Source organism: Peromyscus californicus, unplaced genomic scaffold (genome assembly GCF_007827085.1).
Source record: "Peromyscus californicus insignis strain IS unplaced genomic scaffold, ASM782708v3 Scaffold_3__1_contigs__length_106647218, whole genome shotgun sequence".
NCBI classification, from domain to species: domain Eukaryota; kingdom Metazoa; phylum Chordata; class Mammalia; order Rodentia; family Cricetidae; genus Peromyscus; species Peromyscus californicus.
The window spans coordinates 34463415-34489995 of record NW_026294551.1 but is presented as its reverse complement, the minus strand read 5'-3'; the positions used below and the strand labels follow the sequence as shown (position 1 = coordinate 34489995).

The 26581-nt window shown below is 50.5% G+C and overlaps 2 protein-coding genes across 5 annotated transcripts in view; both read left to right on the top strand.

The window, feature by feature from the left end:
- Positions 1-26581, top strand: part of Cuedc1 (CUE domain containing 1) — a 116872-nt gene that overhangs the window by 87392 nt on the left and 2899 nt on the right. For 3 of the 4 annotated variants that reach the window (XM_052756114.1, XM_052756115.1, XM_052756116.1), the window contains one exon: positions 2-1531. The exons of the other annotated variant lie outside the window; for it this stretch is intronic. The gene's annotated coding sequence lies outside the window, so the exon portion shown is untranslated. Of the gene's footprint in view, position 1; positions 1532-26581 lie in introns of those variants that run through there. 4 annotated transcript variants of the gene reach the window in all.
- LOC128121421 (28S ribosomal protein S23, mitochondrial-like) lies at positions 12714-21228 on the top strand. Its single transcript, XM_052756119.1, has 5 exons — positions 12714-12842; positions 13577-13747; positions 19490-19567; positions 19934-20060; positions 20565-21228. The coding sequence occupies exons 1-5, from the start codon at positions 12799-12801 to the stop codon at positions 20649-20651; spliced, it is 507 nt and encodes a 168-aa protein (XP_052612079.1). The 5' UTR covers positions 12714-12798; the 3' UTR covers positions 20652-21228.

The window sequence follows — 26581 nt, the reverse complement described above, 5'->3', positions numbered from 1 at the left end:
GGTGCCAGCAGCTGCCAGAGCTGCTCTGACGGGGTGGAGGTGACCAGAGGGAAACACCAGTGCCCTCCAGCTGCAGCGGAGACAGATGGTGCTTGCAGACCACGGCCCAGGCTTCTTCGGCCACAGTCCAGCCCAGCCACTGCCACTTTCCACGGGACTTAGAACTTTCAGAGTTGCTTGTGATTGGAGGAAGAACCTGGAGCCTTAGAGACAGCAGCCAGCCACAACCGGGTCTGTAGTCTGTCTCCTCTACCGCGGATGCGCAGAAATTCAGGAACCACCCCTCCCTTAAAAAAAAAGAAAGAAAGAAAAGAAAAGAAAGAGAAAAAAAGGGAAAAGGAAAAGAAAGAAAGATCCCAGGAAGCGCCAAGGTTGTAGTTAACTGGCAAAATGACCCATCCGGAGACTCTGGGCCTGAAGAGGGCTTTCCTGCTTCTCTTTCCCATCGCTCCTGGCATCCCCCGTCCCCTGTGGCCTCTCTTTCTAAAGGCCTCCTCCATCTCAGCCTTGGCTGGAACTGCTCACTCCTGGCCCCGACCTGCACAGAACTCTGGACACTGTGGTCTTGCCGGGTCCAGCTCATAGGGCTGCTTCTATTAAGGGCTGGCTGTTACCTCCGGCAGCCTCCTCTTGACCCAGCAGGGATGGGGAGGGTGACCCCGGAGCTGGAGGATTCTATCTAAGCCTGGTCTTTAGTTTGGCTGAAGACCGAAGCTGGTTCTTGATTTACATCACAGTGGGGCTCCTCAGGGGCTGGACTGGTCCTGCTGTTTTATAAGGCAGAGAGGTACTGGAGTTTCGGGGTGAGGGTGACCCCAACTGAGAAGGTGCAGGGCTGAAGTGCAAGTTGCAGAGGCTACCAGCTGGGGCAGGGGTGGGGGATGGGGGAGCGCCTAGGACAGGAACTTACCGGGTGCCTCGAGTGGAGACCCAGAGGTGATCTGAAGAACAGAGGTGATTCTAGGAACGCTTAGCCGGCACCAAGGGGCTGGAGGCCGCAATTGTGCCCCACTCGTTCCATGATCTGGGAACTCATTGACCTTTAGAGAGAGCTGGGAAGCCTGGGCAGGCGCGGGGGCCCTGGTTGGAAGTGGGATCCGATGCTTGGGTGGCGGCGGGGCTGCTAGGGACTGGTGGGAAATGGGAGCGTGGTGGAAATGGGACCGCCATCACCTCAACTCCTGCCGGCCGAGCTTCCCCGGGCTCGGGAGTGCGGTGCACACAGAGTGACCAAGTTTGGAAACGTGCGTGCGTGGTGCAGGATGGGGGTGGGGGACCACGCTGGCACCCAGCCAGTCCTGTGACCCCCAGGAGAGAAGGACACTTCCCCACCCCCCACGAGCCCCGGGCGGTTAGACTGTGCTCCTGACGGGTCTGGGCCGTCCCCGCTCCAGGGTCAGGCGCAGGAAGGGAAAGCTCTAGGTCTCTGTGTGTCACTTCGTTGTTTTTTTTTTCCTCCTGTGTGTGGTTTTTAACTTGGAGCTGTTTCATAGGAATTCCGGTAATAAAGACTTGGTGTTCTCTTGGTGCACTGATGTGGCCAGCGGCGTGGGCTGGACCCTCCCTCCTTTTCCCTCCGCAGGGGATAGTTTGGCCTCTGGAGAAGAGCCAAATCCTTGGGCCACCTGCCTTGTTCCCCTCATCGCTTCCCCCCCTCCCCCACCCGCCCGGGGTTAACCCCCAGGGTTGTTTCTGGAGTCCATAGGACTCAGGCATCCTACACACCGCCTCAGGAGGTGACACCAGCGGCCTGTGCGACCTGCTGGCCGTGTTTAACGCTGCTCCTTTCTTCCTCTTCGCCGTGCAAAAAACCGCTTGCTGATAAGCGAGAAAACAGGGTTGAGAAACCCAGCCTGTGGCGAAAGTGCCACACCACGCCTTCCTACGTTAAACACAAAGCTTCTGGATTAACGATGACGTGGAGCGGACCGGAGGTTCGAGGTGTGCATCCCAGAGGCTAGGCGTGCACCTCACACTTGAGAGGGACTGTAACCATCTTTCCTCTAGAAGTATCTCAACTTCCTGTGCCCTCAACTCAGCTGGACTCCCCTTACACAGGCAGGGGCAGGAGGCTGGCTACTGAAAGAGGAAACGGATGCCCGCTTCAGAACAGGCCATTCTCAAGGTTAAAATTCTTCCTTGTGTGGAGCCCAAGGCTTCCTTGTGGCATTTAACAGCTCATCTTTCCTGTTCTGGGCTCAGGGTCACCCGCCAAGGGTGTGCCTCTTCCCCTCAATTTCACTTTTTCACGCTAGGATAAAACAACTGTCCCCCATGCCGTTCCATCAGGGCCCTTCCTTGACCCTAGCAAATACAGGTAGGCTGGTATGGTGGCATCCCTGAGACGGCTGGCATGCTGTACTAGGTAAACTAAGATTCTCTTCCAGCCTTAGGCCAGTCATTCAGCAATATCCTAGGGCTATGCGTACTGAAGGAAAGCTGGAGAGCCATCTGTGGGCTTATAGAAATGCCTGTTCTCAAGGCTAGAGAGCTGGCAGAGTGGCGAAGCACATACTGCTCCTGTATAGGAACCAAGTTCAATTCCCAGCACCGACACCAGGCAACTCCCAGCCGCCTGTAACTCTAGTGCCGGTGGATCTGATGCTCACTTCTGGCATCTCTCTCACACACATATACATATGTGCATATTTTTAAATTAAAATTTAAAAAAACCGAAATGCTCCATTCCGGACCTTCTGCATCAGAAATGAAGGGTGTAACCAAGCAATCTGTGGTTCCTACACACACTGGAGTTTGGGAGCCATGGTGTTAGGCTCCTACTCCCCAGATGCTTTCTCAAAATCCCTATGCTTAGTACTCCCCACCAATTAAATCAACAACTATGGGTTTTGTTTTCAAAGTGGCCCAAGGAGGGTTCAAGTTGGCAACCAGGTCAGAACCAGGGCTCCAGGCTGTCAGTCAGGTGACTCATGAGCGGAGTCGATCTTGCCCAATCACCACTTTACAGATAAGGAAATGACATAAATTTAAGTGACATGCCAGGCTCACAGAATTGGAGCTGAGGTAGTCTAGCAAAGGCGCCCCAGGCTGCCGGGCCTGAAAGCAAGTGCCTTGCTGCTTCTGCTCCCCCTTTGCTCCAAATGTGCTCCCAGCAGCCACCACCCCCTGGGAGCTTGTTAGAAATGCTACCAAAGTTACAACCGGAAGGCTCTGGAACACGCCCTGAAGATGACTCTAGTCCATACTCAAGTTTGAGAACCACAGTTCTGGACCAGCAAGATGGTTCGGTAAACCGGCTGCCAAGTCTGACAATCTGAGTGTGATCCCCAGAACGCACCGTGGAAGAAGAGAACCAACTTCTGAAAGTTCTCTTCTGACCTCCGTGTGCATGCTCACACGCACAAGCACAGCCACACGATTATAATAAATAAACATAATTTAAAAAAGAAGACAGCTCCCAAAGCTTCAGAATTATATAACATGTTTTTTGTTTGTTTGTTTTTTTTGTTTTTTGTTTTTTGTTTTTGGTTTTTTGAGACAGGGTTTCTCTGTGTAGCTTTGTACCTTTCCTGGAACTCACTTGGTAGTCCAGGCTGGCCTCGAATTCACAGAGATCCGCCTGGCTCTGCCTCCCGAGTGCTGGGATTAAAGGCGTGCGCCACCACCGCCCGGCTATATAACATGTTTTAACAATTCATCACAGTGACTTGTATGAACACTGTAGCTTAAGAAACTCTAGAACATCAGGTCTGAGATTTGCACTTTCAGAATGCACGTGTTCTCTTGTACTTGGTTTGCAATTTAGCCTGGAAAAGCAACTGCAAAATCTCGGGTGATTCTGATATACAAAGTTCTTAGAGCCATGTGCCATTTTGTCTAGTACTGTAAGTTGCGACTGAACACCTTCAGTGTAACTTGTAACTACCCCACAGCGGGAGGGGGGCGGGTGGGAGAGCCATAATCGGGTTAAAGAGTGTGAAGAACAGACCCAGAAGAGACCAGCAGCCTTTGTACACCACGCTCATCTGCACATGGGAAGCTCCTGGAAGCCACACGGCAATGTTCAAAGATTTCTGTAAAAATGCAGCCAGGCCCTCTGGAGTCTGACCCTGCCGGTGCCCCTGGCCCTTCATACATGTTGGCATCCCTGGGCATTGGCTCTAACTTGCAGGAAGATCATAGGGTTTGATGGACATTGTGCACAGAAGAACAGGTGTGGTTATTATGCTGGAGTCTCAGCTTCTGTCTCCTCGTTCTCTGGGAGCACCTGCTTGGGAGTAGGGGTTAGTGGTCAGAGAACCTGTCCTGAAGACCACAAGGGGCAGGTAAGGTATGGGATGACGATGGTGATAGCATTTACGAGGGGTTCACTGTGTGCCGGTCACTCGTCTGGGGTGCTTCGTATGTTGTATTGTACCTAACCCAGCAATGATGACATGAAATCAGTCCCATTACTCCCATTTTTACCCACTAGGAAATGGAGGCACAGGGCGGTGCAGAGATGGAGTTGATAGCCGTTGTTAGTAAATGCTAGTCCCTGGATTTGAACAAGCCAGCAGCAGAATTCCAGAGTCGATGCCTAAACACTAAGCTACCTGTTGGGGGCAGGTGGACGACAGGTGGTAAGATCCAGGATCCCCCACATGGATACAACTTGTGAAGAACAGAAAAAGGCCTACCTGCTCAGCAACACCTCCCAGGGATCTGTGATCCAGCAGTGTGTCCGGAACCCCCATTAACATTCTTTATCTGGATTTAAAAACAATCTCCGAGCATATTCAGCAAACAGGAAGCCGGCTATTGAGGGAGAAGTACGCAGAGGCCTTATGCCCATTATCACAGCATAGATTCATTTGTTGGATTAGTGATCTGGGCCAGCTAGAGGGAAGCTGGAACTTTCTGGAGCTGGGGCAGATGAAAAGGGTCTGTGTAAACCTACTGCCCCCAGGTGGTCATTTGCAGAAGTGACAGTCACTGACCACAGAAAGATGAACTATCATTTTTGCAGGAGGCCTTTGGCCTCAAGCCATACAGACCACAGGGAGTTTGTTTCTATAGCTGCATTTGGAGAAATTTGCAAAACAAAGATCGTTTTTAATTTAAAATGTCACTAAAGCTATATAAGCTTCAGGACCCATAAAACAAGAGCTGTCCTGCCTGGGAGGACTGCCTACAGGTGTCACTTCTAAATTTGTTTTGTTTTGTTTTGTTTTATTTTGTGTGAGAGAGGATCTCACTATGTAGCCCTAGCTGGCCTGAAACTCACTCTATAGACCAGGCTGGCCTCAAACTCTCAGAGATCCGCCTGTCTCTGCCTTCCAGTGTTTGGATTAAAGGCGTGCGCCACCACACCTAGCAGGTGTCATTTGTAGAAAATAAAGTCACTATTCTTTTTATTTAAAAACTCTGTTTATTTATCTTACTGTTATAGTTGGGGATGAAACTCGGGGCCTCACGTATACACAGGCAAATGCTTTGCCACTGTACTAGATCCCAGCTCTCAGGATCACTAATTAAAGAGGAAAAACAATCATGTCAGGAGGATTGTTCCAGGGACTCCCGTGTGAACAGCTGTGAAGCTTCACATAAACACTGCCTGTCTTGTCACCCAACGTGTAGCCTGGGGCGCTGGAGAGGTGGCTCAGTGGTTAAGAGCACTGGCTGTTCTTCCAGAGCTCTTGAGTTCAATTCCCAGCAACCGCATGGTGACTCACAACCATCTGTGATAGGATATGATGCCCTCTTCTGGCGTGCAGGTATACATGCAGAACACTCATACACAAAATACAATGTGGCCTGGATGCAAAACTCACAAAACTAGAACCAAGAACATCCACTCTAACTTGCAATGTCAACTTGAGAAAGTTGTTTACCTTATTTGCAGACTAGCAGCCTGGCTGTCAATCAACCCAGAAGCTTGTTAGAAACACAGTTCAGGACCCCACTCCAAACCAACCTAATCAGAATCTGCCTTGCTCGAACTCCCTAGGAGCTTCCCCCCAGGTTCACAAGCCCTGAAATACCTGCCCTGAAGGGGTCTCATCCTCAGTGATCCATGCAACCCCTCAGAATGATTCTAATCAGCATAAACTCCAACAGGCAGCTGCTCTGGCTCAGTTCACCCCAATTTTCCTTGGCTGTGGAAAGGAGCCAAAGTCACACAGACCTCCAGGGCAGTTATGGGCACAAAGTGTTGATCTCTCCTTTGTCTGCGCTGGAGTCTCCTTCAGGGCAGCCACCTGTTAGCGCAGGGAAGCTGGGCAGCTTGTAACAATGCCTTGTGAATTGTTAGATGTGATTTAAGGGTGGGATGTTCCTAAGTGTGGGGTCCTCAGAAATCATCATCAGTTATGTTTACCCACAAGTGCTTTGCAGTCCTAACACACCGGCTCTTCACAACAAGGCTTCTTCCGCCCCACCCCACACCCCTGAGACAAAGTCTCACTGAGTAGCCCAGACTAGCCTGAACTTGAGGCCCTCTTGCCTCCACCTCCCAAGTGCTGAGATTATGTATGTGCGCCACCCCTCCCAGAAAAGACTTTCTGTTGGGTCTTATGGTTAGCTCCATTTTACAGAAGACAGTTGAAGCCCCAGAGGATTATAAAAAGTCCCACTGAGGCAGGGGATAGCCAGAGATTAAAAATGACAGTACACACTCAATGCATGGTGGGCTCGGAGGACATTTCCACACAGAATGTCTTGGAAAGCCCTCAAAGGGAAGCCAGACTCAGGTGGCAGGATCAGATGTGTGCAGGCAGTCGTAAGTGGCCCGTGGTCACTACGGCATCATTTGTCCTGACTTGGCTTTATTCATCCATGCTGTTCTCTAGAAAACTCACTAAGAACTAGCGGAGGGCCCTGCACCAGGCTGGGTGTGGGCAGAGACAGGCCCAGTTCCTGCCCTGAAAGAAGCCCAGTGAGACAGACAAGTAGACAGCCAGAGCTGTGAGGGAAGGACCAGGTTGGGGCACTCAGCCCATGTGGCTGGGGATGGTGGGGGCTGCAGGTGTGGGCATCCGAAGGCGCATGCTCAGCTAGAAAGGCAAGCAGAACCCGACAGCCTGGAGAGGAGCAAAGGCGTTGTATCCTCCCTTCCCTGCCCTGCACCCTCCTTGCCCTGGACCTATTCAGTAGGTGTGTGTGTGTGTGTGTGTGTGTGTGTGTGTGTGTGTGTGTGTGTGTGTGTTTTGAGTCAGGGTCTCTTTATGTAGTCTAAGCTGGTCTGGAACACACTATGTAGTCCAGGCTGTGCAGCCCTATACATTTTGGTGGTGTGTTTGTTTTTGAGACAGGGTTTCTCTGTGTAGCCCTGATGGTCCTAAAACTGTAGACCAGTTGACCTCGAACTCACAGAGATCCGCCTACCTCTGCCTCCTGAATGCTGGGATCAAAGGCGCATGCCACCACCTCCCGGCATATAATTCTTATGCTGTGTATGAATACACACTATTTCTTTCCTATCATTTAAAGCAATTGCTGGGGCCAAGGAGATGGCTCAGCAGATAAGGGCACTTGATGCCAAGCTGGGGCACCTGAGTTTAATCTTTGGCGTCTACACGGTGAAAGTAGAGAAACAACTTCCACAGGTTGTCTTCTGGCATGTGCACCCCTCGTAATTTTTAAATATTTAAATGATGCAATTGTTTATTCATTCCTTGATCCCAGATCTCCAGCACATGAAGCTAGCAGTTCTCATGATTTCACCAGCAGGCTGGCATCTTCAGTGTTCTTTCTTGTATGACAAATTCCTGTGCATCCCCCCCCACCTCTCTCTCTCTCTCTCTCTCTCTCTCGTTTTTTTTTTTTTTTTTTTTTTTTTTTTTGAGACAAGGTTTCTCTGTGTAGTTTTGGTGCCTGTCCTGGATCTCACTCTGTAGACCAGGCTGGCCTCGAACTCACAGAGATCCACCTGGCTCTGCCTCCCGAGTGCTGGAATTAAAGGCATGTGCCACCACCGCCTGGCCCCGGTGCACCTCTTAAACAAGGGTGCTATTTATAAAGATGTTGGTAGAATATAGGGAAACCATGTAGGGTAGGTATGTAGATGGGACCCCAAAGCTAGTGATGAGAGCACAATTCAACAAGCTGAACCAGGTCTGAGGGACAGTTGTGGAGAGGGGCTCAGGGTAGGCTGTGACTGTATTCTTGGAGCGTGAGGGAGGGAGTAGGAGGTAGAACAAAGCCCAGTTCCACTCCCCTCCTTCCTTCGACTCCCTGCCAGTGCCTCCAACTTCAGAATCAACTAGGATCTAGCTGGAAGCAGAGGGCAAGGGGCTGGTGCGTGCAGTCCACAGAGGTGAGGTTCCTGCAGTGTAGGGCAAGGTGAAGAGTGGCAGAGGGTGGATATGGATCAGCCAGCAAATGGGAGTGTTCAGCTCTGACTATCCAATGTTGCGGGCGGACCTACCTCTCCTTCATTTCATATACTGAAATTCTAGCTCTAAGTCCATGAGAATGTGACTGCATTTGGAGACAGTCTTTATACTCTATAAAGATAGACCCTAATCCAATATGAGATTAAAACACACATAGCTTTGCTCATGGAGAAAAGACCATGTGAAGAAGAAGAGAACAAGCAGACATCTACAAGGTAAAAGAATCGCACTATAGAAATACCCAGCCCCGCCTCAACCAACGTGATGGTATGTGCCTGTAATACCGCTACTGACGAGGCCAAGGCCAGAGAATTACAGAGAGTTTGAGGCCAGCCTGGCCTACGGAATGAGTTTAAAGCCACTCTGTGCATAAGGCTTTATAGTGAGATTGTCCCCTCCCAGCCGCAAGACAAGGACTTAGGTAGCCTAGCATGCCTTCAAAGCTTTGTCGCTAAGGATGACCTTCAACTTCTGATTCTCTTGCTTCTGCCTCTGGAGACCTGGGATGACGCGTGTGCATCATCATATCCTGTTTATTTAATGCTGGGTTTTGCGCGTACTACAAAAGCACTCTATGAGCTGAACTGGAGTCCTAGACTGACAGCTCATCTCAATAAGCCACCACCACAATCTGGGCATGGGGGCACATGCCTTTAATGCCAGCACTTTGGAGGCAGATAGATGCAGGTAGATTTCTGTAGCTCAAGGTCAGCTTTGTCTATATAAGTTTCAGGCCAGCCAGGGTACTTAGTGGTACCCTGTCTATAAACAAACACACAAACAAACAAACAAACAAACAACAACAAGGGGCTGAAGTGATGGTTCATTAGAACACATACTGCTCTTGTAGAGTCAGGCGAGAGCTGGTGTTTAAGGGCTAGTGGAAAGAATGGATCACTGGGCTGGAGAGATGGCTCAGAGGTTAAGAGCACTGGCTGTTCTTCCAGAGGTCCTGAGTTCAATTCCCAGCAATCACAAGGTGCCTCACCACCATCTGTAATGAGATCTGGTGCCCTCTTCTGGCCTGCAGGCATCCATGCAGGCAGAACACTGTTTTGGGTGTGTCTATAACTGAGTGGTAGAGTACTTGCATGTGAGACATTAGGTGCCTCAATGTCCCAGAAGGCGATCTGCGGAACGCCATCAAAGGCCGCACTCCCAGCTGGGCATCACAACAGTGACACTGTGACCATCATGGGACAGTTGCTGACCCGCACTTACTGTGTACCCCAGCCTGTCCCATTCAGCCTACTCTAGAAGACACAAAGCCTCAACTGTCTGTTCTGTCTGTTCCCAACAATGTCATCCTGTGTTATGAGCAAACATGTCTTGAGTGTGGGCTTCTGATCAGCCATGTCTCCACACTCCCAAGTATTCCTTTTTGTCCACCAATACTCTGTTCTTTCTGTTGCAGAAGGATTAAATGTGACAATGGAAAGGGGAATTTCAAAGGTTCAAGGTGTATCACTCCAGAATAACTTAGAAAAATTCCCCACTTTGTAATTTCTTCTGACTTGAGAATTTATGTCTTCTGCTTTCCTCCATGAACTTGGAATAAACCTTTCCTTCTTTCTTTCTTTCTTTCTTTCTTTTTTTTTCAAGACAGGGTTTCTCTGTGTAGCTTTGCGCCTTTCCTGGGACTTGCTATGTAGACCAGGCTGGCCTTGAACTCACAGAGATCCACCTGCCTCTGCCTCCTGGAATAAACCTTTCTAATTCTTTTGCAGCATAGACTGTGCTAGCTTACAGAGGCAGACCTTGGAGGGAGAAGGGAAGTATGCCTGGAGACTAGGGTAGCAGATAGCTCTGACACAGACAGAATTAGAAAGTTGTTGAAGACTGGGAAGGTTATATTTAGCCAGGAGTGTGTTTACTCCCCAGAGCTGACTCCCTTAGATCTCAGGGACCTGGGAGCCAATTGGCCCAGAGGCCAGATTCCTTTTCTCTTATTTCTTTCTTTTTCTTTTTAGATTAAATATATGGTACAATGTCCTAGTTTATAGGTAGTGGACTTGCAGACACACATCCCTTCTTCTTCTTCTTCTTCTTCTTCTTCTTCTTCTTCTTCTTCTTCTTCTTCTTCTTCTTCTTCTTCTCCTCCTCCTCCTCCTCCTCCTCCTCCTCCTCCTCCTCTTTTTCTTCTTCTTCTCCTTCTCTTCTTTCTCCTCCTCCTGCTTCTTTTCCTTCTTTTTAAGATTTTGTTTTTAAAACTACCCCCCCAATGTGTGTGTGTGTGTGTGTGTGTGTGTGTGTGTGTGTGTGTGTGTGTGTGTGAAGGACAGCTACAGGCTGGTGCCCACGACCTCCAGAGCCATCAGGTCTCCCTGGAGTTGGAGTTACAGGCTCTTGTGATGCTGGGAACTGAACTCAGGTCCTCTGCAAGAGCAGTATATGCACTTAACTGATCTGCCACCTCTCCAGCCCCTGTTCTAGAGTTTGGAGGCAGGAGTGATGCCACCTCTCAGCTCAGGCCTCAGGTCACTGTATCTCCTGCTGCTAAGGCCAGTTTTGTTAAAGCCTTTCAGCCCCTGTCTCCAGTTTGGCTAGTTAAGGTAGCCCTGTGGGAAACAGGAGAGTGCTCAGGTTGGGCTGGATCCCGGTTCAATCAGTTGCATATCAGACAAAGGTACTTAAGTTCCTGCGGCTTTGCTTTCTCACCCACAGTGAGGATGATAATAGCTACGCTGTGGGTAGGCGGAGTTATCTCTGAGATAACACAAACAAGCGGCAACTGCCCTGAAAACATTCCCTGCCTTCCCTTCTGGGACCTCCCTTAGAGTGGGAGGATTTTGAGATGACTTCATGCTTTTTCCTAAGGACAAAGATAACAGGCTCCTTGGCGACCTAGTGTGTGATTCAAAACATGCATTGGGTCAAAAAGTTTACATGTGAATACAAACTCTTTACAAGGCAAAATAAAGAGAAAAAGCACCTCTGAAGTAACCCTTGCATTTTTGTCCTAGGGATAACTGAAGTCCACAGTCCCATATCCTTTGGCACAGATTTTATCCTCATACAAACACTGGCACCTGTGGATGGATGGTTTCTTTTTCCCTCTTACAGGCTGGAATCCTCAAGTGATGCAGTTTTTTTTTGTTTGTTTGTTTTTTGTTTCTTTTTTCATTTGACCACAAACCATGGGCACTAATCTAGGTAAATACAGATGAACTAAGTTTGCTGATTCTAATAGCTGCATAAAGTTTAGTAGAACCAATGAACTCTAATTTTCCAGCCACTTTTTTGTTTGTTTGTTCTGAGATAGGGTCTCTCTACATAGCCCTGGCTGTCCTGGAACTCACTATGTAGACCAGGCTGACCTCGAACTCAAAGAGATCCTCTGCATCTCAAGTGCTGGGATTAAAGGTGTAAGCCATCATGACCCGGCCATTTGACGAATTTTAATTAATTAACTATACGTGTATGGATATTTTGCCTGCATGTATGTCTGTGCCTGGTGCCTGCAGAGGTCAGACGAGGACATCGAATTCCCCGGAACTGGAGTTACAGGTGATTATGTGAGCGCTGGAACTCGAATCTGGGTCCTCTGGAAGAGCAACCAGTGCTCTGAACTGTTGAGCTCTCTCTCCAGCCCGATGGATTTTTTTCTTTTTAGTCTTGTCACTACAATCAACAATGATGACCCTTGCACAAATACCCTGATGAAACGCCTTAATTTCTACGGAGTCCTCCTGATCTAAGGCATCCATCTCTCCAAACCCACACTTTGAAAAGCTGACCACTGACAGGCTACTTTCCCCCAGATTTTCAGCTTCCTCCCTGAGCGTGTTAGTTCTGAATACTTGTCACGTTTTAAACTCCAGAGCTAGCGGGCGGCGAGTGACGCCCCCAGAGGAGGAAACGCTACTTGCAGGCAGCTTTCCACTGAGCGTGAAAGCAGATTGCTCCAGCGACCGGCTTAAGGAAGGAGGCCTGGGAAAGTGACTTCGCCCCTCTTTGGGTCTCAGTTTCCTTCTGCGTAGCCTAACTGGCCAAGATTAGGTCTAATTGAGCCTGGAGCCGGTGGCTTCAAATGTCAAGATTGGCTGGCTGACTGTAGGATGTGCCTCATCTCCGCGAGCCCCACTGTATTCCCTCCACACTGCCCGACCTGCGGGAGAGGAGGAGGCTTCCTAAAGTCAGCAAGAAACCAAGTGCCACATTCAATCTTTGCCCTGGACCAGTCAATTACAACTCCTGCGTAGCTTGGGCGCACTCCTGCCCTTTCCGGATCGGCCATCGATTGTTCCTGTCTGGCACCCCCCCCCCCCCCCCGCCCCGTCCCCGCAGGAGTAACGGAGCGCGCCCGCTCAGCCCATCATTTGCTTCTGCCTGACTCCGCCCTCCGGACGACGCTGAGGCGGGACAGTGATCCTCGGCTCGGCCAGCAGCTTGTTCCCCCTTCGCTTGCTTGCTGCCGCTTCCGCTTCCGGTAGCAGCTAGCGGCTTTCTGCCTTAGGTGACCATGGCGGGGAGCCGGCTGGAGACCATTGGGAGCGTGTTTTCCCGGTGCGTGCTCAGAGCCGGGCATGAGCAGGGTTCCCAGAGGGTCACGGTCCTCCTGGCGTGGCCGGAGCGGGACGCGGTTGCGGGTGTCCGAGCCCGGAGAGGCCCTCGTGCTCCCTCCTGGCTCGGAAAGTTTGTCGACATCCCCTTGGATTTCTGATCTGTCACTTTAAAGATTCGCCACCCCACTTCGGGGGAGACCTCTAGAATAAAGAAGGGGCTGAAGGGCTTGACTGGTCGGTCTTGGCGTTTCCACCATGTTCTGGGGGGTTGGGATGCATGCGAGAAGCTAAGAGTGGCGTAAAGTTGAATGTGGTGGCTCATGCCCATAATCTGAGCACTTGGGAGGCGAGGCAGGAAGACCGAGGCCAACCTGGGCTACGTAGCGAAGTCCAGGCCAGTCAGGCTACTGTAGGACTTTTTGTCAAAACAAAAAGACAGCCTGGCGTGGACACGCTGTAATCCTAGCACTGGAGAAGTTCAGAGAGGCACTAAATTCAAGGTTATCCTCGACTACATACTGAGTTTAAGGCTATCCTAGGCTACGTGAGACCCAAACAACAACAGGACTTAACACTGGCCTTGCTAGGTTGCTGTGGAATGTGGCCATGTCTCCTCTAGGTGGGAAGCCCTGCTCAGCTCACCTGAACTGCGCTGCTCCGGCCTGCCTTAAGTTGGTTCAAGGACTTTGACAGGCTGTTGTAATGGACTGACCGTGGTTCTGTTCCCTCTCTAAGGACGAGGGATCTGATGCGTGCTGGAGTGTTGAAGGAGAAGCCGCTGTGGTTTGACATATATAAGGCCTTTCCGCCCCTGAGAGAGCCTGTCTTCCGAAGACCCCGTTTGAGATATGGCAAAGCCAAAGCTACCATCCAGGACATCTTTTACCGGGAGGATCGGATTCGAGCGTGAGTGGCTGTCCCCTGTAGTGAGCACGGATGCAACAGACCTTCAGAAAGGAAGGTTTATGTGGAAGTCTGCTAACGAGCTGACAGGGGCTTGCTCTGTGGGGTTGGTCTTGTATAGCAAGTAAAATAATGACATCTCACTCCTCCCCTGTGGTAAGAGGAAGCAGAAGTGTTTGCTTGTTGGTTTGTTTGTTTGCTTGAGACAGGATTTCTCTGTGTATCCCTGGCTGTCCTGGAATTTACTCTGTAGACCAGGCTGGCCTTAAACTCAGAGATCCACTCGCCTCTGCCTCCCGAATGCTGGGACTAAAGGCGAAGGCCACCACCATCCGCCAGAAACAGAAGTTCTAAGAGGTGGAATCTGGAGCCCCTAAACTGACAGAACATCGCAGCTGATGTTGTCTGTTTATTGGCGGTCTTTTTTGTGTGAGGTACTGAGGTACCGTGATAGGCCCTTCACAAACATCAACTCATAGACTTTGACCCTGTCAGAGTGGGCAGTTATCATTGCCTCTGTTTTCCTCAAGAGAGCTATGAGGCTCAAGAAGTTAACTGCCTGTGGCTGCACAGGAGGGGCAGAGCTGGGAAATCAAATTCTGACTCTGGCTGTTTGCTTGGCTGTCGCATCTGCTTCTTTGGAAGTGGAAATCAGAGGAACATGGTCTGTGGATTTAACATCTAATGATCATTGAAGCCAGTCAAGAATGGATGCTTAGAAGTTCAAAGCACTTAATGTCATCACCAGACATTTAAGGAAGTGCTGTGTACTTTCTTTCTTTAGCATCTATTTCTTCTTTGTTTTTCCTCTTGAGACAGGGGATCTTCCTGCCTCTGCCTCTGGAATCCTGGTATTATAGGCATGCGTCACCTTATCTGGTGTATTAGTACATATTCATTATAGAAAATTGAGAAACAACAGAAAAGCATAAAGAAGAAGATCAGATCCCCATCGCCCTATCTTTTGAGGCAGTGGTTTGAAGGCAGCTCCTGGAACTTAGCTTTGTCACTTTGGAAACACTGTCCCTGTAATCTTGTTTCGCATCATAAGACAAAATGCTAGAGTTGTAAAGGTGAAGGAAGATGCTACTGTTTAAAAGTGGTTTTTTTTGTTTTTTTTTTGGTTTTTTCAAGATTCGGGTTTCTCTGTGTAGCCTTGGCTGTCCTGGAACTTGCTCTGTAGACCAGGCTGGCCTTGTACTCAGAGATCCACCTGCCTCTGCCTCCTGGTATTTTGTTGTTTTTAAGATTTATTTTTATTTTTAATTACATATATGTCCATGTGAGTGCAGATGCCTCTCAGAGCCAGAGGTCTTGCTTTTTTTTTTTTTTTTTTTTGGATTTTTCTAGACAAGGTTTCCTCTGTGTAACAGTCCTAGCTGTCCTGGAACTCACTCTGTAGACCAGACTGGCCTCGAACTCACAGAGATCCACCTGCTTCTGCCTCCCAAGTGCTGGGATTAAAAGTGTACGCCACCAATGCCTGGCAGCAGTTTTTTTTAAAATAAAGATTATTTTTATTTTATGTGTATAGAGTTTTTCCTGCATGTTTAACTGTGTGCCTGTGTGTTCACTGCTGGAGGAGGCTGGAAGAGGGGGTCAGATACCCTGGAGTTGGAGTTAGCGTCAGTTGTGAAGCTGCTGTCCTGGGTGCTAGGAACGGTGGGCACCCTGGTCCTCTGGAAGAGCAGTGCTCGCTCTCCAGCCCCACAATGCCTCTCTTAGTGTATGGAAGTTGTTGATTTCATTTTACAAGTTTTCTGCCGTGCCTCCTGTCAGACGCTGTTCTACATGTGTTAGGCACTAAGATAGACAGTATATTCACACCCACCAGGTTTTATTTTTGTTGGCCTCTTCACCTTTGTGTTTGGGAAGGTCTTTTTCAGGAAACTCAACTATCTTATTTAATTTTAACCCAGGGTGATCTTGAACTTGTAGTCTTTCTGCCTCTACCTCCCGACTTCTGGGATTCCAAGTATGTGTTATCACATCTGAGTTTTGGTTTTTTTTTTTTTGTTTTTTTTTTTAAAGATTTATTTATTTATTATGTATACAGTGTTCTGCCTGCATGTATGCCTGCAGGCCAGAAGAGGGCACCAGATCTCCCTACAGATGGTTGTGAGCCACCATGTGGGCGCTGGGAATTGAACTCAGGACCTCTGGAAGAGCAACCAGTGCTCTTAACCTCTAGGCCATCCCTCCAGCCCACATCTGAGTTTTTAATGTTGTTATTGTTGCTGTTTTTTTTTAAAAAAATATAATTTACTACATTTACTTCTCTAGTTTGTGTGTACTTGTGCACATGTGTGTGGGCATGCGTGTGGGGTCAGAGGACAACTTGTGGAAGTTGGTTTTCGCCTTTTACCATCTGAGTCCCAAGGATCGAACTCTTGTCATAAGGCCTGGAGGCAAGCACTTCTTACTCACTGAACCATCTCGCTGGTCCCAGGCCTACCTTTTTTGAGTTACTTTTAAAGTACTAATCAGGTGTTGAAACAAATGAAAATATGTGTTCTTTAATTTGCTTTCTACTCCTTCTAACCTAAATAATGTTGGAAAATGGGCTTCTAATGTCCTTATAGTTCTTTTTCTTTTAGTTAATGAAGGAAAGTTCAGATGTCACCTAGCTGGGCATGGTGGCTCACACGTGTAATTCCAGCACCTGGCAGGTGAGGCAGCTGGATAAGAGTTTGAGGTCAGCCTGAGCTACATAGTGAAACTGCTCCCGATAACCAGGGGCCGTGTCTCAGTGATCGGGCTCACGAGGCGTGTGTGAGGCCTCAGTTCTTCAGTCTCTAGTTCTGTCTCTGACAACTCCACCCTTAAAAAAAGACCTACCGTGGACCATGTGCTGTCATCTTCTCAGTGGCTAGTGCGGCTCATGGCCTGTGGTTCATAACCGTCTGTTGATGAACCGTTAGTGGTGTGATGATTGGAAGAAACCACTAGGCTGGCGGGAGAAGACAGTGGAAAGGGAGATGGGAGGATAAGACTTAACTAGTTCTGTGTTTTTTTGAGACAGGGGCTGACTCCAGTGGAGGCCAAGCTGATGTCAGTTCTCTGCAGCTTCTTACCTCAGCCTCCAAGGTGCTGGGATTACAGACATGAGCTAGTACACTCTGCTCTCCATAGCACTTCCCGATCCAGCAGGACAAGCATGTTCTTGCTCTCTGAGACTGTCAGACATTTCTGCTCGGGTTTGCCACATGTATGTTTTTGCCTCTTTGTGCTTTACTGTGCTGAAGTTGGACTCAGGTTCTGATCCATGCTGGGAAGCACTCAGCCTGTGAGACACCACAGACAGCTCAGGTTCTTGTCCACACAGGGAGCACTCAGCCTGTGAGACACCACAGACAACTCAGGTTCTTGTCCACACAGGGAGCACTCGGCCTGTGAGACACCACAGACAACTCAGGTTCTTGCCCACACAGGGAACACTCAGCCTGTGAGACACCACAGACAGCTCAGGTTCTTGTCCACACAGGGAGCACACGGCCTGTAAGACACCACAGACAGCTCAGGTTCTTGTCCACACAGGGAGCACTCGGCCTGTAAGACACCACAGACAGCTCAGGTTCTTGTCCACACAGGGAGCACTCGGCCTGTGAGACACCACAGACAACTCCGGTTCTTGTCCACACAGGGAGCACTCAGCCTGTGAGACACTACAGACAACTCCGGTTCTTGTCCACACAGGGAGCACTCAGCCTGTGAGACACCACAGACAGCTCAGGTTCTTGTCCACACAGGGAGCACTTAGCCTGTGAGACACCACAGACATTTTGGTGGTTTGGTTTGGTTTCGAGACTCATTGTGATTCCTGGGTGGGACTTGCTGCGTAGATCAAGCTGGCTTTGAACTTGGAGATATCTCCCACCTGTGAGAGTGCTGTCTTCTCAAGGTGTCCTTCCTTGGGAGAGAACAGAAAGGAAGCATGCCTTCTGTCTTTTCCGAAGGACACCAGTGCTGTTTTGTTTAAGGGCTGTGTGTGTGACCCGATGAACTCCCAAAGCCCCCGCCTCTACTGTCACACCTTGCGGTTTCCACAAAGGAATTTGAAGTTGATAGCAACCACTACATAGGAAAATGGGCAGAGAAGATGAATAGTTTACAGGAAAGGAATCCAGTTTGCATTCAGACTTGAGAGAATGTCCAATGCCATTCTTTTTCTCCTGTTTTGTGTGTGTGGGGGGGGGGGCGTTGATGGTGCTGAAATTATAATTACAGTTTCCAGCCTATCAGTGTGGCAGGGGCCGTGAAACCGGAAGACAGGCACTTGTGTATTGTGGAACTTACCTGAGTGTGAGTTTGGCACTGCTGCTTTGAGAGGCATGTGAGCAGTTTGGGAGGTTGGTTTTGTTTTGTTTTAACAGATACATAAGCACATAGCTGGGTCTCGCTCTACCATGTCTCTGGATTTATTCATGGACTCACCTGTACAGCACCCCAGGCAGCCAGGTGTTCTTGCAGCAGTCTTGATGGCAAAGGACTAGAAACAGTCTCTGCACTGATGTGAGACAAACTCTGAAAACACAAGATATGGGGTGAGGAGTGTGCGTGCTTAATGGTACTGGGCCTCTGTAGGGGTGATCGAAATGTTTTGGAGGGCCAGCGAGATGGCTCAGTGGGTAAAGGCGCTTGCTGCCAAGCCTGATGACCTGAGTTCAAGCCCCAGGATCCACATGGTGGAAGGAGAAAATCTACTCCCTCAAGTTGTCCTCTGATCTCCACTCATGTGTTGTGACATGCGCCACCTACACACACTTAAGTAAACAAATAGATGTAATTTTAAAATGTTCTGGAACTATCGAGGTGATAGTTGTATGACTGATTGCACTAAATGTCACTGGTACACTTAAGAAGGGTTGTTAAAATTTTCATTGTGTTTTATTGAAGTGGAGATGTACATGCATGCACATGTTTGAGTGCATGCTACAGCATCCATGTAGAAGTCAGAGGACAACGTCACCGGAGTCCTACCATGTTGGTTCTAGGGATCGAACTCAGGTCGTTAGGTTTGGCGGCAAGTGCCTATACCTGCTGAGCCACTTCGAAGGCCCAGCAAGGACTGATTTTTCCCCAGTTTAAAAAAAAAGGAAGATGGGTACCCTTCTTTTGGTTAAAGGATGTGGCTCGGAGACTTGAAGACAACTCACTGTGTGAGAACACTTCCTGTGAAACTATGAAACCCGCGTGTGAATCTCCAGCACCCATGTGAGAAGCTGGGCCTGGCTACATGGGCCTGTAAACCTCAGCCTTGGGGGGCAGAGGGAAAGCAGATCTTGACAATGTGCCGGCCGACCAGCCTAGCCAAAATGGTGAGCTTCCAGGCCAGTGAGAGACCTGGATTCAGAGCACAGAAGTGGAGTGGTGGAGGAAGACACGATGTCCTACTCTGTCCTCCACGTGCCCGCAACACTCAGTGTGCATGTGGCACACACACACACCACACACTCACACACCACACACATATACACTCACACACGGAGTGATGCATCTGTGGTGTTATTTCTGGTGGGGCATTTCGGAATGTGGTGCCCCGTGAAACTGTTGCCCTCTGAGAGGGGAACAGGGCAGTTGGGGCAGCATGGAGAGGGAGTGTTCTCTCTGAGCCCCTCTGTCCCTTTGATGTGTGCATCGTTCTTTGGGTTAGGCTCTGAACGTCTCGGGTCTAGCATTGCTCCGCAGTCCTCTCCCCATTCCATAGCCTATCGTGGAGATTCATATTGTTTTTGTATTTTCTAGGAAATTCTTTTCTGTCTATGGATCTGGTCACAAAGCTTTTGATCTGTTCAACCCAAACTTCAAGTCTACCTGTCAGCGGTAAGTATTCCCCAGACTTGAGTAAATCAAACTCCCCCGAGGATTCAGCTATTTTTTTTTTTTTTTTCAGGGTGTAGGGTTTTTAAGATAGGGTTTCTCTGTGTAGCCTTGGCTGTTCTGGAACTCGCTCTGTAGACCAGGCTGGCCTTGAACTCACAGAGATCACCTGCCCCTGCCTCCCGAGTGCTGGGATTAAAGGCGTGCTCCACCACCGCCCAGCTCAGCTGTCATTTTTGAGGAGTATGTGGAGGTCTCCCTCAGGAGGGGTGCTCCTCTAGGCAGCTCTCTCTGGGCTTGCTTGCTACTGTGCAGCAGATTTCGCTGTAGCCCCAACACAGGCCTGGGGTGGGCTGCTTGGAATTGCAGGTTTGTGGAGAAGTACATGGAGCTGCAGGATCTCGGAGAGACAGATGAAGAAAAGTTGTTTGTGGAGACCGGGAAGGCTCTGCTGGCAGAAGGGGTCATTTTAAGACGAGTAAGAGAGGCAAGGAATGTGAGTACCTGGTTGTCAAAGCTGTTCTGTTGGGCCTCCGAGGGTGGTGCTCAGCAGGAGCGTGTGTGCTCAGCTGCGCATTTGTGTGAGTACACACACACACACACACACACACACACACACACACACACACACACACACTTAATTTCAGTTGGTGTTGTCTCTCTGGCAGTGAAAGGGAGGGGTGGTTTGCTTCCTGAAACCTTGGCTCATGCCTTTAACCCCAGGTTAAATACTGCTGTATTGAATATCCTGGGGTTCTGTGACTACTGCTTACAGCGTGTAAGCCCTTGGGAATGTGGTTCAGTGCACATTTTTGTACACTTGCTGTTTGTCAGAAGACAATTGACTTGAGATGTCATTGCTGAGCATTTCCCAGATGCCAGAGTGTGCCTGGTTACACGGCTGCAGCCAGCTGTGTGCACTGGCGGCGTCTGAGACACGTGCTTGTTCCTGGTCTTGTAAGCAACATGATGGTAGTCACATTCCCTCAAACCCTAACAGGTCAGTGTCAGACCCCAGGCTTCGCCGGAAGGAAACCAGCCTCAGGAAGATGCCCAGGAGCCAAAGACGGACGCCTCCTCTCCGTGAGGCCCTTCTGTGCACTGAGCGCGTCCACCACCTGGGACTCGGCTCGGCTGAGCTGTGGACTCTGTTGGTCTCCATCTCTCAGGCATGTCTGCCTTCTCTCTGTTGCCGGTTCTGGGTTGTCAGAAATCTCAGTACCGTGGTTTGAAAGCACCAGTTTTGTGAACTTTTACTTTATGACATGGTTATATAAAGGGTTTTCTAATGCTTTCAAAGTCGATAACATTTGGAAACTTCCAAAGGTGCCTTGTGCTGGCTGCGGCCACTGCGTTGAACCTCGCCCCTGTTCTCGTCTGGATCCCACAGAATTCTACTTGACCACATAGTGGTGTTCCTTGGCCAAGTGTTTCTGTCTGCAGGTGGCATCTGTTCCTTTTGCTGTAATGCTATTGACTGCAGCTTGAAAGGCCCAGCAGAGGCCCAGCCAGCTGCAGTAAGACTGAGGACCTGTCTGATGTGGACGAAGACCAAAACCATAACTTGAGTGTCATGGGTTAAGTGTGTTGGAGATGATTAGCATGGGCTTGCAGCTCATAGGTGGCTTAGAAATGTTTGTTGAATGAATAAATGATCATGCTTAGCTAAAGACTGGTGTTTTTATTAGTAACTGGATTTCCAAGATGGTTGGGGTTGGGGCAACTGATTCAGATGGTCTTCTCCGTGAACACCCTCCTCCTGGCTGCTTTATCAGACCGTGTTTTACTAGTAAACGAGATGCCCGTTGTGATGCAACTCTGTATTTGTGGTTAGTAGTTTTCATCCTGAAGTCAAAAGCAGCTTCAGACGGTCCTTACCTTAAAGCCTCTGTGGCTTTTCCACGCAGTTCTCTGAGTGCAGACCTTCTCTGTCTGGACTGAGGGACAGAGTCCAGGTGTCGGCCTGTCCACCTCATTGTATGGGAGAGCTCGGTGAAGGTGTTGCAGCCCCTGGCTGAAGTGCCTCGTGCTGCCCGGTGTTGATGCTGCGTTATGATTCCTCACGATGGGGATCTCACTTTCAGATGGAGAAGCAAATCGAATCCATTCGAAGACTTCAGACACTGATTGGGTCCCAAATACCCGGGTGGACTGTGGGGAGGGCACGGACAGCGGTGCTGCAGATGTTCTCAGGAGGGGTGGACTGTGGGAAGGGCGGCGGTGCTGCAGATGTTCTCAGGAGGGGTGGACTGTGGGGAGGGCGGCGGTGCTGCAGATGTTCTCAGGAGGGGTGGACTGTGGGGAGGGCATGGACAGCGGTGCTGCAGATGTTCTCAGGAGGGGTGGACTGTGGGGAGGGCATGGACAGCGGTGCTGCAGATGTTCTCAGGAGGGGTGGACTGTGGGGAGGACGGCGGTGCTGCAGATGTTCTCAGGAGGGGTGGACTGTGGGGAGGGCATGGACGGCGGTGCTGCAGATGTTCTCAGGAGGGGTGGACTGTGGGGAGGGCATGGACGGCGGTGCTGCAGATGTTCTCAGGAGGGGTGGACTGTGGGGAGGACAGCAGTGCTGCAGATGTTCTCAGGAGGGGTAGACTGTGGGGAGGGCATGGACAGCAGTGCTGCAGATGTTCTCAGGAGGGGTGGACTGTGGGAAGGGCATGGACGGCGGTGCTGCAGATGTTCTCAGGAGGGGTAGACTGTGGGGAGGGCATGGACAGCGGTGCTGCAGATGTTCTCAGGAGGGGTGGACTGTGGGGAGGACACCAGTGCTGCAGATGTTCTCAGGAGGGGTAGACTGTGGGGAGGGCATGGACGGCGGTGCTGCAGATGTTCTCAGGAGGGGTGGACTGTGGGGAGGACAGCGGTGCTGCAGATGTTCTCAGGAGGGGTGGACTGTGGGGAGGGCATGGACAGCGGTGCTGCAGATGTTCTCAGGAGGGGTGGACTGTGGGGAGGACACCAGTGCTGCAGATGTTCTCAGGAGGGGTGGACTGTGGGGAGGGCATGGACGGCGGTGCCGCAGATGTTCTCAGGAGGGCGGCCTGGAGCTGGCTTAGCGCCCTCCAGTCTTACATTTCTGGGTTTTTAGTTTTTAAATTCTGCTTCACCATCAGGATGTGAGAATGCCTTTCTCCACGTTCTGATATTAAGAGTCAGCCTGTGGAAGGGAGGGGACGCAGGCTAGCCCTGTGAAGGGGAGGTGGAGAGCTGCTACCACAGGGACTTGTGAGGTTAAGGACCGAAGTCGCGCTTTGTGCAGAAGCCTTCCTCAGGCTGCTCTGGTGTTTAGAGAGGATGGGACCCCTTCTTGCCATAGAAAAGTCTAGAATCAGGTTGAGAAGACCGTGGCTCCAGAAGCAATGAGGAGGACAGGAGTCCTTTTGAATTACTGTAGAAACCTGTGGTAGAGGGCTCAGGGAGAGGCTCAGAGGACTTGAGTTTGATCCCCGACATCCAAGTGAAAAGTAGAAGCCAGCCCACACATGCAATCCTAATGCCAGGAGACAGGTCGGTGGGTCCCAGATCCAGCTAGGCAGCCAGCTAGCCGCCTTGCTGAACTCCGGCCCAATTACAGATGTGACTCAGACAGGGCGGTGGTACCTGAGGAGCGACAACCGAGGTTGACCTGGCCTCCACATGTCCATGTGCGCCCATGCTCACACAAAACGAAGCATGGTAGAGGGGTGTGTGTGTGTGTGTGTGTGTGTGTGTGTGTGTGTGTGTGTGTGTGTGTGTGTTGGGGTGGGGGGTGATCCTCTTTGGGTTAGTCTTGGAGTACTGCCTGAGGGAACTGGAAGGTTCTGTGCTGGACCCCCTCGGCCTTCAGAGATCAGGGTCTAGTTCAGATGGTGGCTCAGTCTGGAAATTTTATGGTTCAGATTGAGACTCAGCCTCCTGCTGAACCCCCATGGGGACCGCACTTGGGCCCTTCACTGTGGTTTGTACGCCCAGGCTGCTGCCCGCACTCCACCGAACTTCCCGTGGCCTGCATTCAGCTACAGGCATTTCTTCCCTACTAAGAACAAACAAGGACAGACATTTTCACTCTGTGGCCACTGGAGCATTGAACAGCATTTCAGGAGCAGGCCCTCCCAAGAGCTCGGGCAGCTGAGGAGCTGAAGCCGGAGGCAGGTGTCCAGGCTTCAGTGAAGTTTGCGGAAGACAAGCCTGAAGAGCTAGGTCCTCGGTCCTCCTGGATGTCTGTGTGCGCTGGTGTCACCCCCGTGCCCATCACAGTCACCAGCTGACAGAATAAGGCCTTGCCTGGACTGGGTGGGGTTGTGTTGTGAGGGGAGGTGGTGAATGCACAGCTTGCTGGTTTTGTCGTGGGTTTGGATGGGTATTTTGAGGAGTGATGGGGAATGGGTTTGAACAGACAGGGTGGAATCAGACCGTGATGGCCTTGGCAGCCACAAGGAGGAGTTCAGTAGGGTAGGAAAGTGAGCCTGGAAGCTTTCCTCGTCAAAGCAGCATCAGGTCAACAGGAGGCTTGCTCAGGACTTGGGAGAGAGAGAGGAGGGAGGGGAGAGGAGCTAGCTAGTCCCCGTTACAGAGCGACTGGCAGTGTTGTGAGGGGGGCCAATGGGGAAGGGATGGGCACTCAGGGCTTTAATTCTGCTCAGGTGGAGGTTACGGCTCAGTGCCCAGGGGGCGGAGATAGAGGGGGCCCAGGTACTTAGGAAATGGATGAAGTCTCTAGTAAAGAAATAAGGTTCAGAGCTAGGAGAATGAATGGCTACCGGTGGTGGCCATGGCAGTGGCGGTGGAGGCGGTGGTGGCGGTGGCGGCGGCAGGGCACAACAGTGTGGGGTCTGGCCAGGGAAGTGTTCACAGTTAAGGACAGCAAGGAGAAAGGCGATAAAAGTGAAGCCAGGGGCCGAGGAGGTAGCCAAGTCGGTGAATGTCCTCACCTCTTCATATATCTGCACACCCATGCCTGCACCTGAACACACGGACCATGCAAGAAATCGATGCCAGGTATGGTAGTGCAAGTCTGAGGCAGGAGGATTGCTGCAAGTTTGAGCTAGCCTGGTCTTTTTTTAAGACACAGCCATGAAAGTAGGTTGATAAAGTTTTCCCTGAGCTACTACTACTACTGGTACCCACCAAGCTCCAGAGGATCCAGATGTGGCCCACTTGGAGGCCCTGGGCCTCGTCCATTCTCTTCAGATCTGGCTGTGACCAAGCCTGACAGGAAACTGGATTGGGTTGGCAGCTTTCCCGAGTCTGTCTTGGAGTGAGGGCATCTGCCGATATGGCCCTGAGAGTAGAGGCCAGCTGCACTGCCTCAGCTAGAGTCGAGTGAGGGCGGGGAGGGGTGGGGTAGTGGGTGCTCTCACTGGTTGCCTGCTCTGTGCTCCTGAGGCCTATTCCAGAGGTGGGTCAGGCCCCAGCATCACTGTTGGGTGAGCTGTGGACTGCTGGGGCGTTTTCGTGAACCGTTTGGTGGAGGTCACCTTGGCTGGCAGAGGAAGGGCAGTTGCCCTTCTGTGGAAAAGACGAGAAATGGTTTCCATGTCACTCCTAAGGTAGTGCTCAGTGTGGCATGTTGGCCCCTGACTGGATGAGCCTAGCTCCAAACCAGTTTCTGTGGAGATGGTGGACCAGCCGAGTGGCTATTGCTGAGGCTCAGTGAGAGGTTGCTAGGGGAAGACAAAGGAGCCTGAGAGTCAAGTGCCCTGTCCCCGAAACACGTCACCATCAACTGCCATTCCTTCCTTCCACCAGGGGACTGCAGAGGGAGATTTTGTTGTTGTTGAGTTGCTAAGCTGACAATCACATTGCATTTCAAGCTTAATTTTCTCCTTGATTGACGCTTTTCTGGGACTTAACTTAAACATCAGTCACCTGACCTTCTCACTGCTCGGTTCTTTTAATTAAAAGATGGTTCCAAGCAACAGCGAGTAGGGGGCCATCTATTATTTATCAAGCATTTGCCTTCCAGCAGTTAGTGAAAGGTCACTGGCTTCAACGGGTGCTTTGTTTTTGGTGAGCAGCTTAGATGAAAAAGATAGACCGTCAATCCCGGCTCCCTCCTGTTTGCTTACTGGCAGGACACTGTTTAACAGTCACTGTGGCATTTAGGATCGCAGGCCTCGGAATCATGCAGAAAAGTGCATGTGCGTCCCTTGCCAGCACACGTCTCCAAAAGTAAACATCAGGTTGTGATTATGGTTAATAATGAGGTATTGATTGTCTGAAAATGTCACCGCCCTGGAGCAGTTGGCGGCAGCACCACTAGATGGCGCTGTGCTCTCACGCTGTTCAACTAGAACGGTGGCTTTATTTCCTTGCCTCCGGGTACCTTGTCTTTCAAGGTTGGTAAGTGTCCTTGTGAAATGATGTTCTGGCTGAGGTTGAGGAAGCTGAGGTCCTAGGGTGCTATTGGGATGGAGTGGAGATGGGAGGGGACAGGCCACGGGACAAATGACAGAGGCCTGCGGCTGTATGTGTATAGGGGACGGGGTGTGCGGCTCTTGGCACTATAATAAGAGCCAGAGAGGAAGGAGCTAACTGTGCTGGGCCCCTGGAGACTGCCCAGAGCAGTGTTTTCCTAACCGTCTCTTCTCAATGTCACATCTGCAAACTTCATGGAGAGGAAGAGGGAGGAACGGTGTAGGTAGGGAGGCAGTGAGGGGCAACCGGAACCCCCCCACCCCAGAGGAACCAGAAGTCTAACCTATGGCTGCCTTGTGCAGTGAGGGGAGTCGATTTCCTGATCTGTGAGACAGCACTCACAGCATCCACCTCATTGGGTTGTGGATCAGACGGCAGCAGAAGCTGAGTTCTTGGCTGTAGTCTTTGCCCTCTGTGTCTAGGCGGGTGGGGAGCGGCGTGCGTTACATGAACACAGACAAGACACAACATGGAACTGTGCTGCTCCACCCGTCATGTGTTTAAGCACTTGGCTCTCTCAACCCTGGACCCCCAAAGTTACCACCACCTCTTTTGTTTGTTGTTTGGTTTTTTAAGACAAGGGTCTGAGCCGGGCATGATGGCACACATCTTTAATCC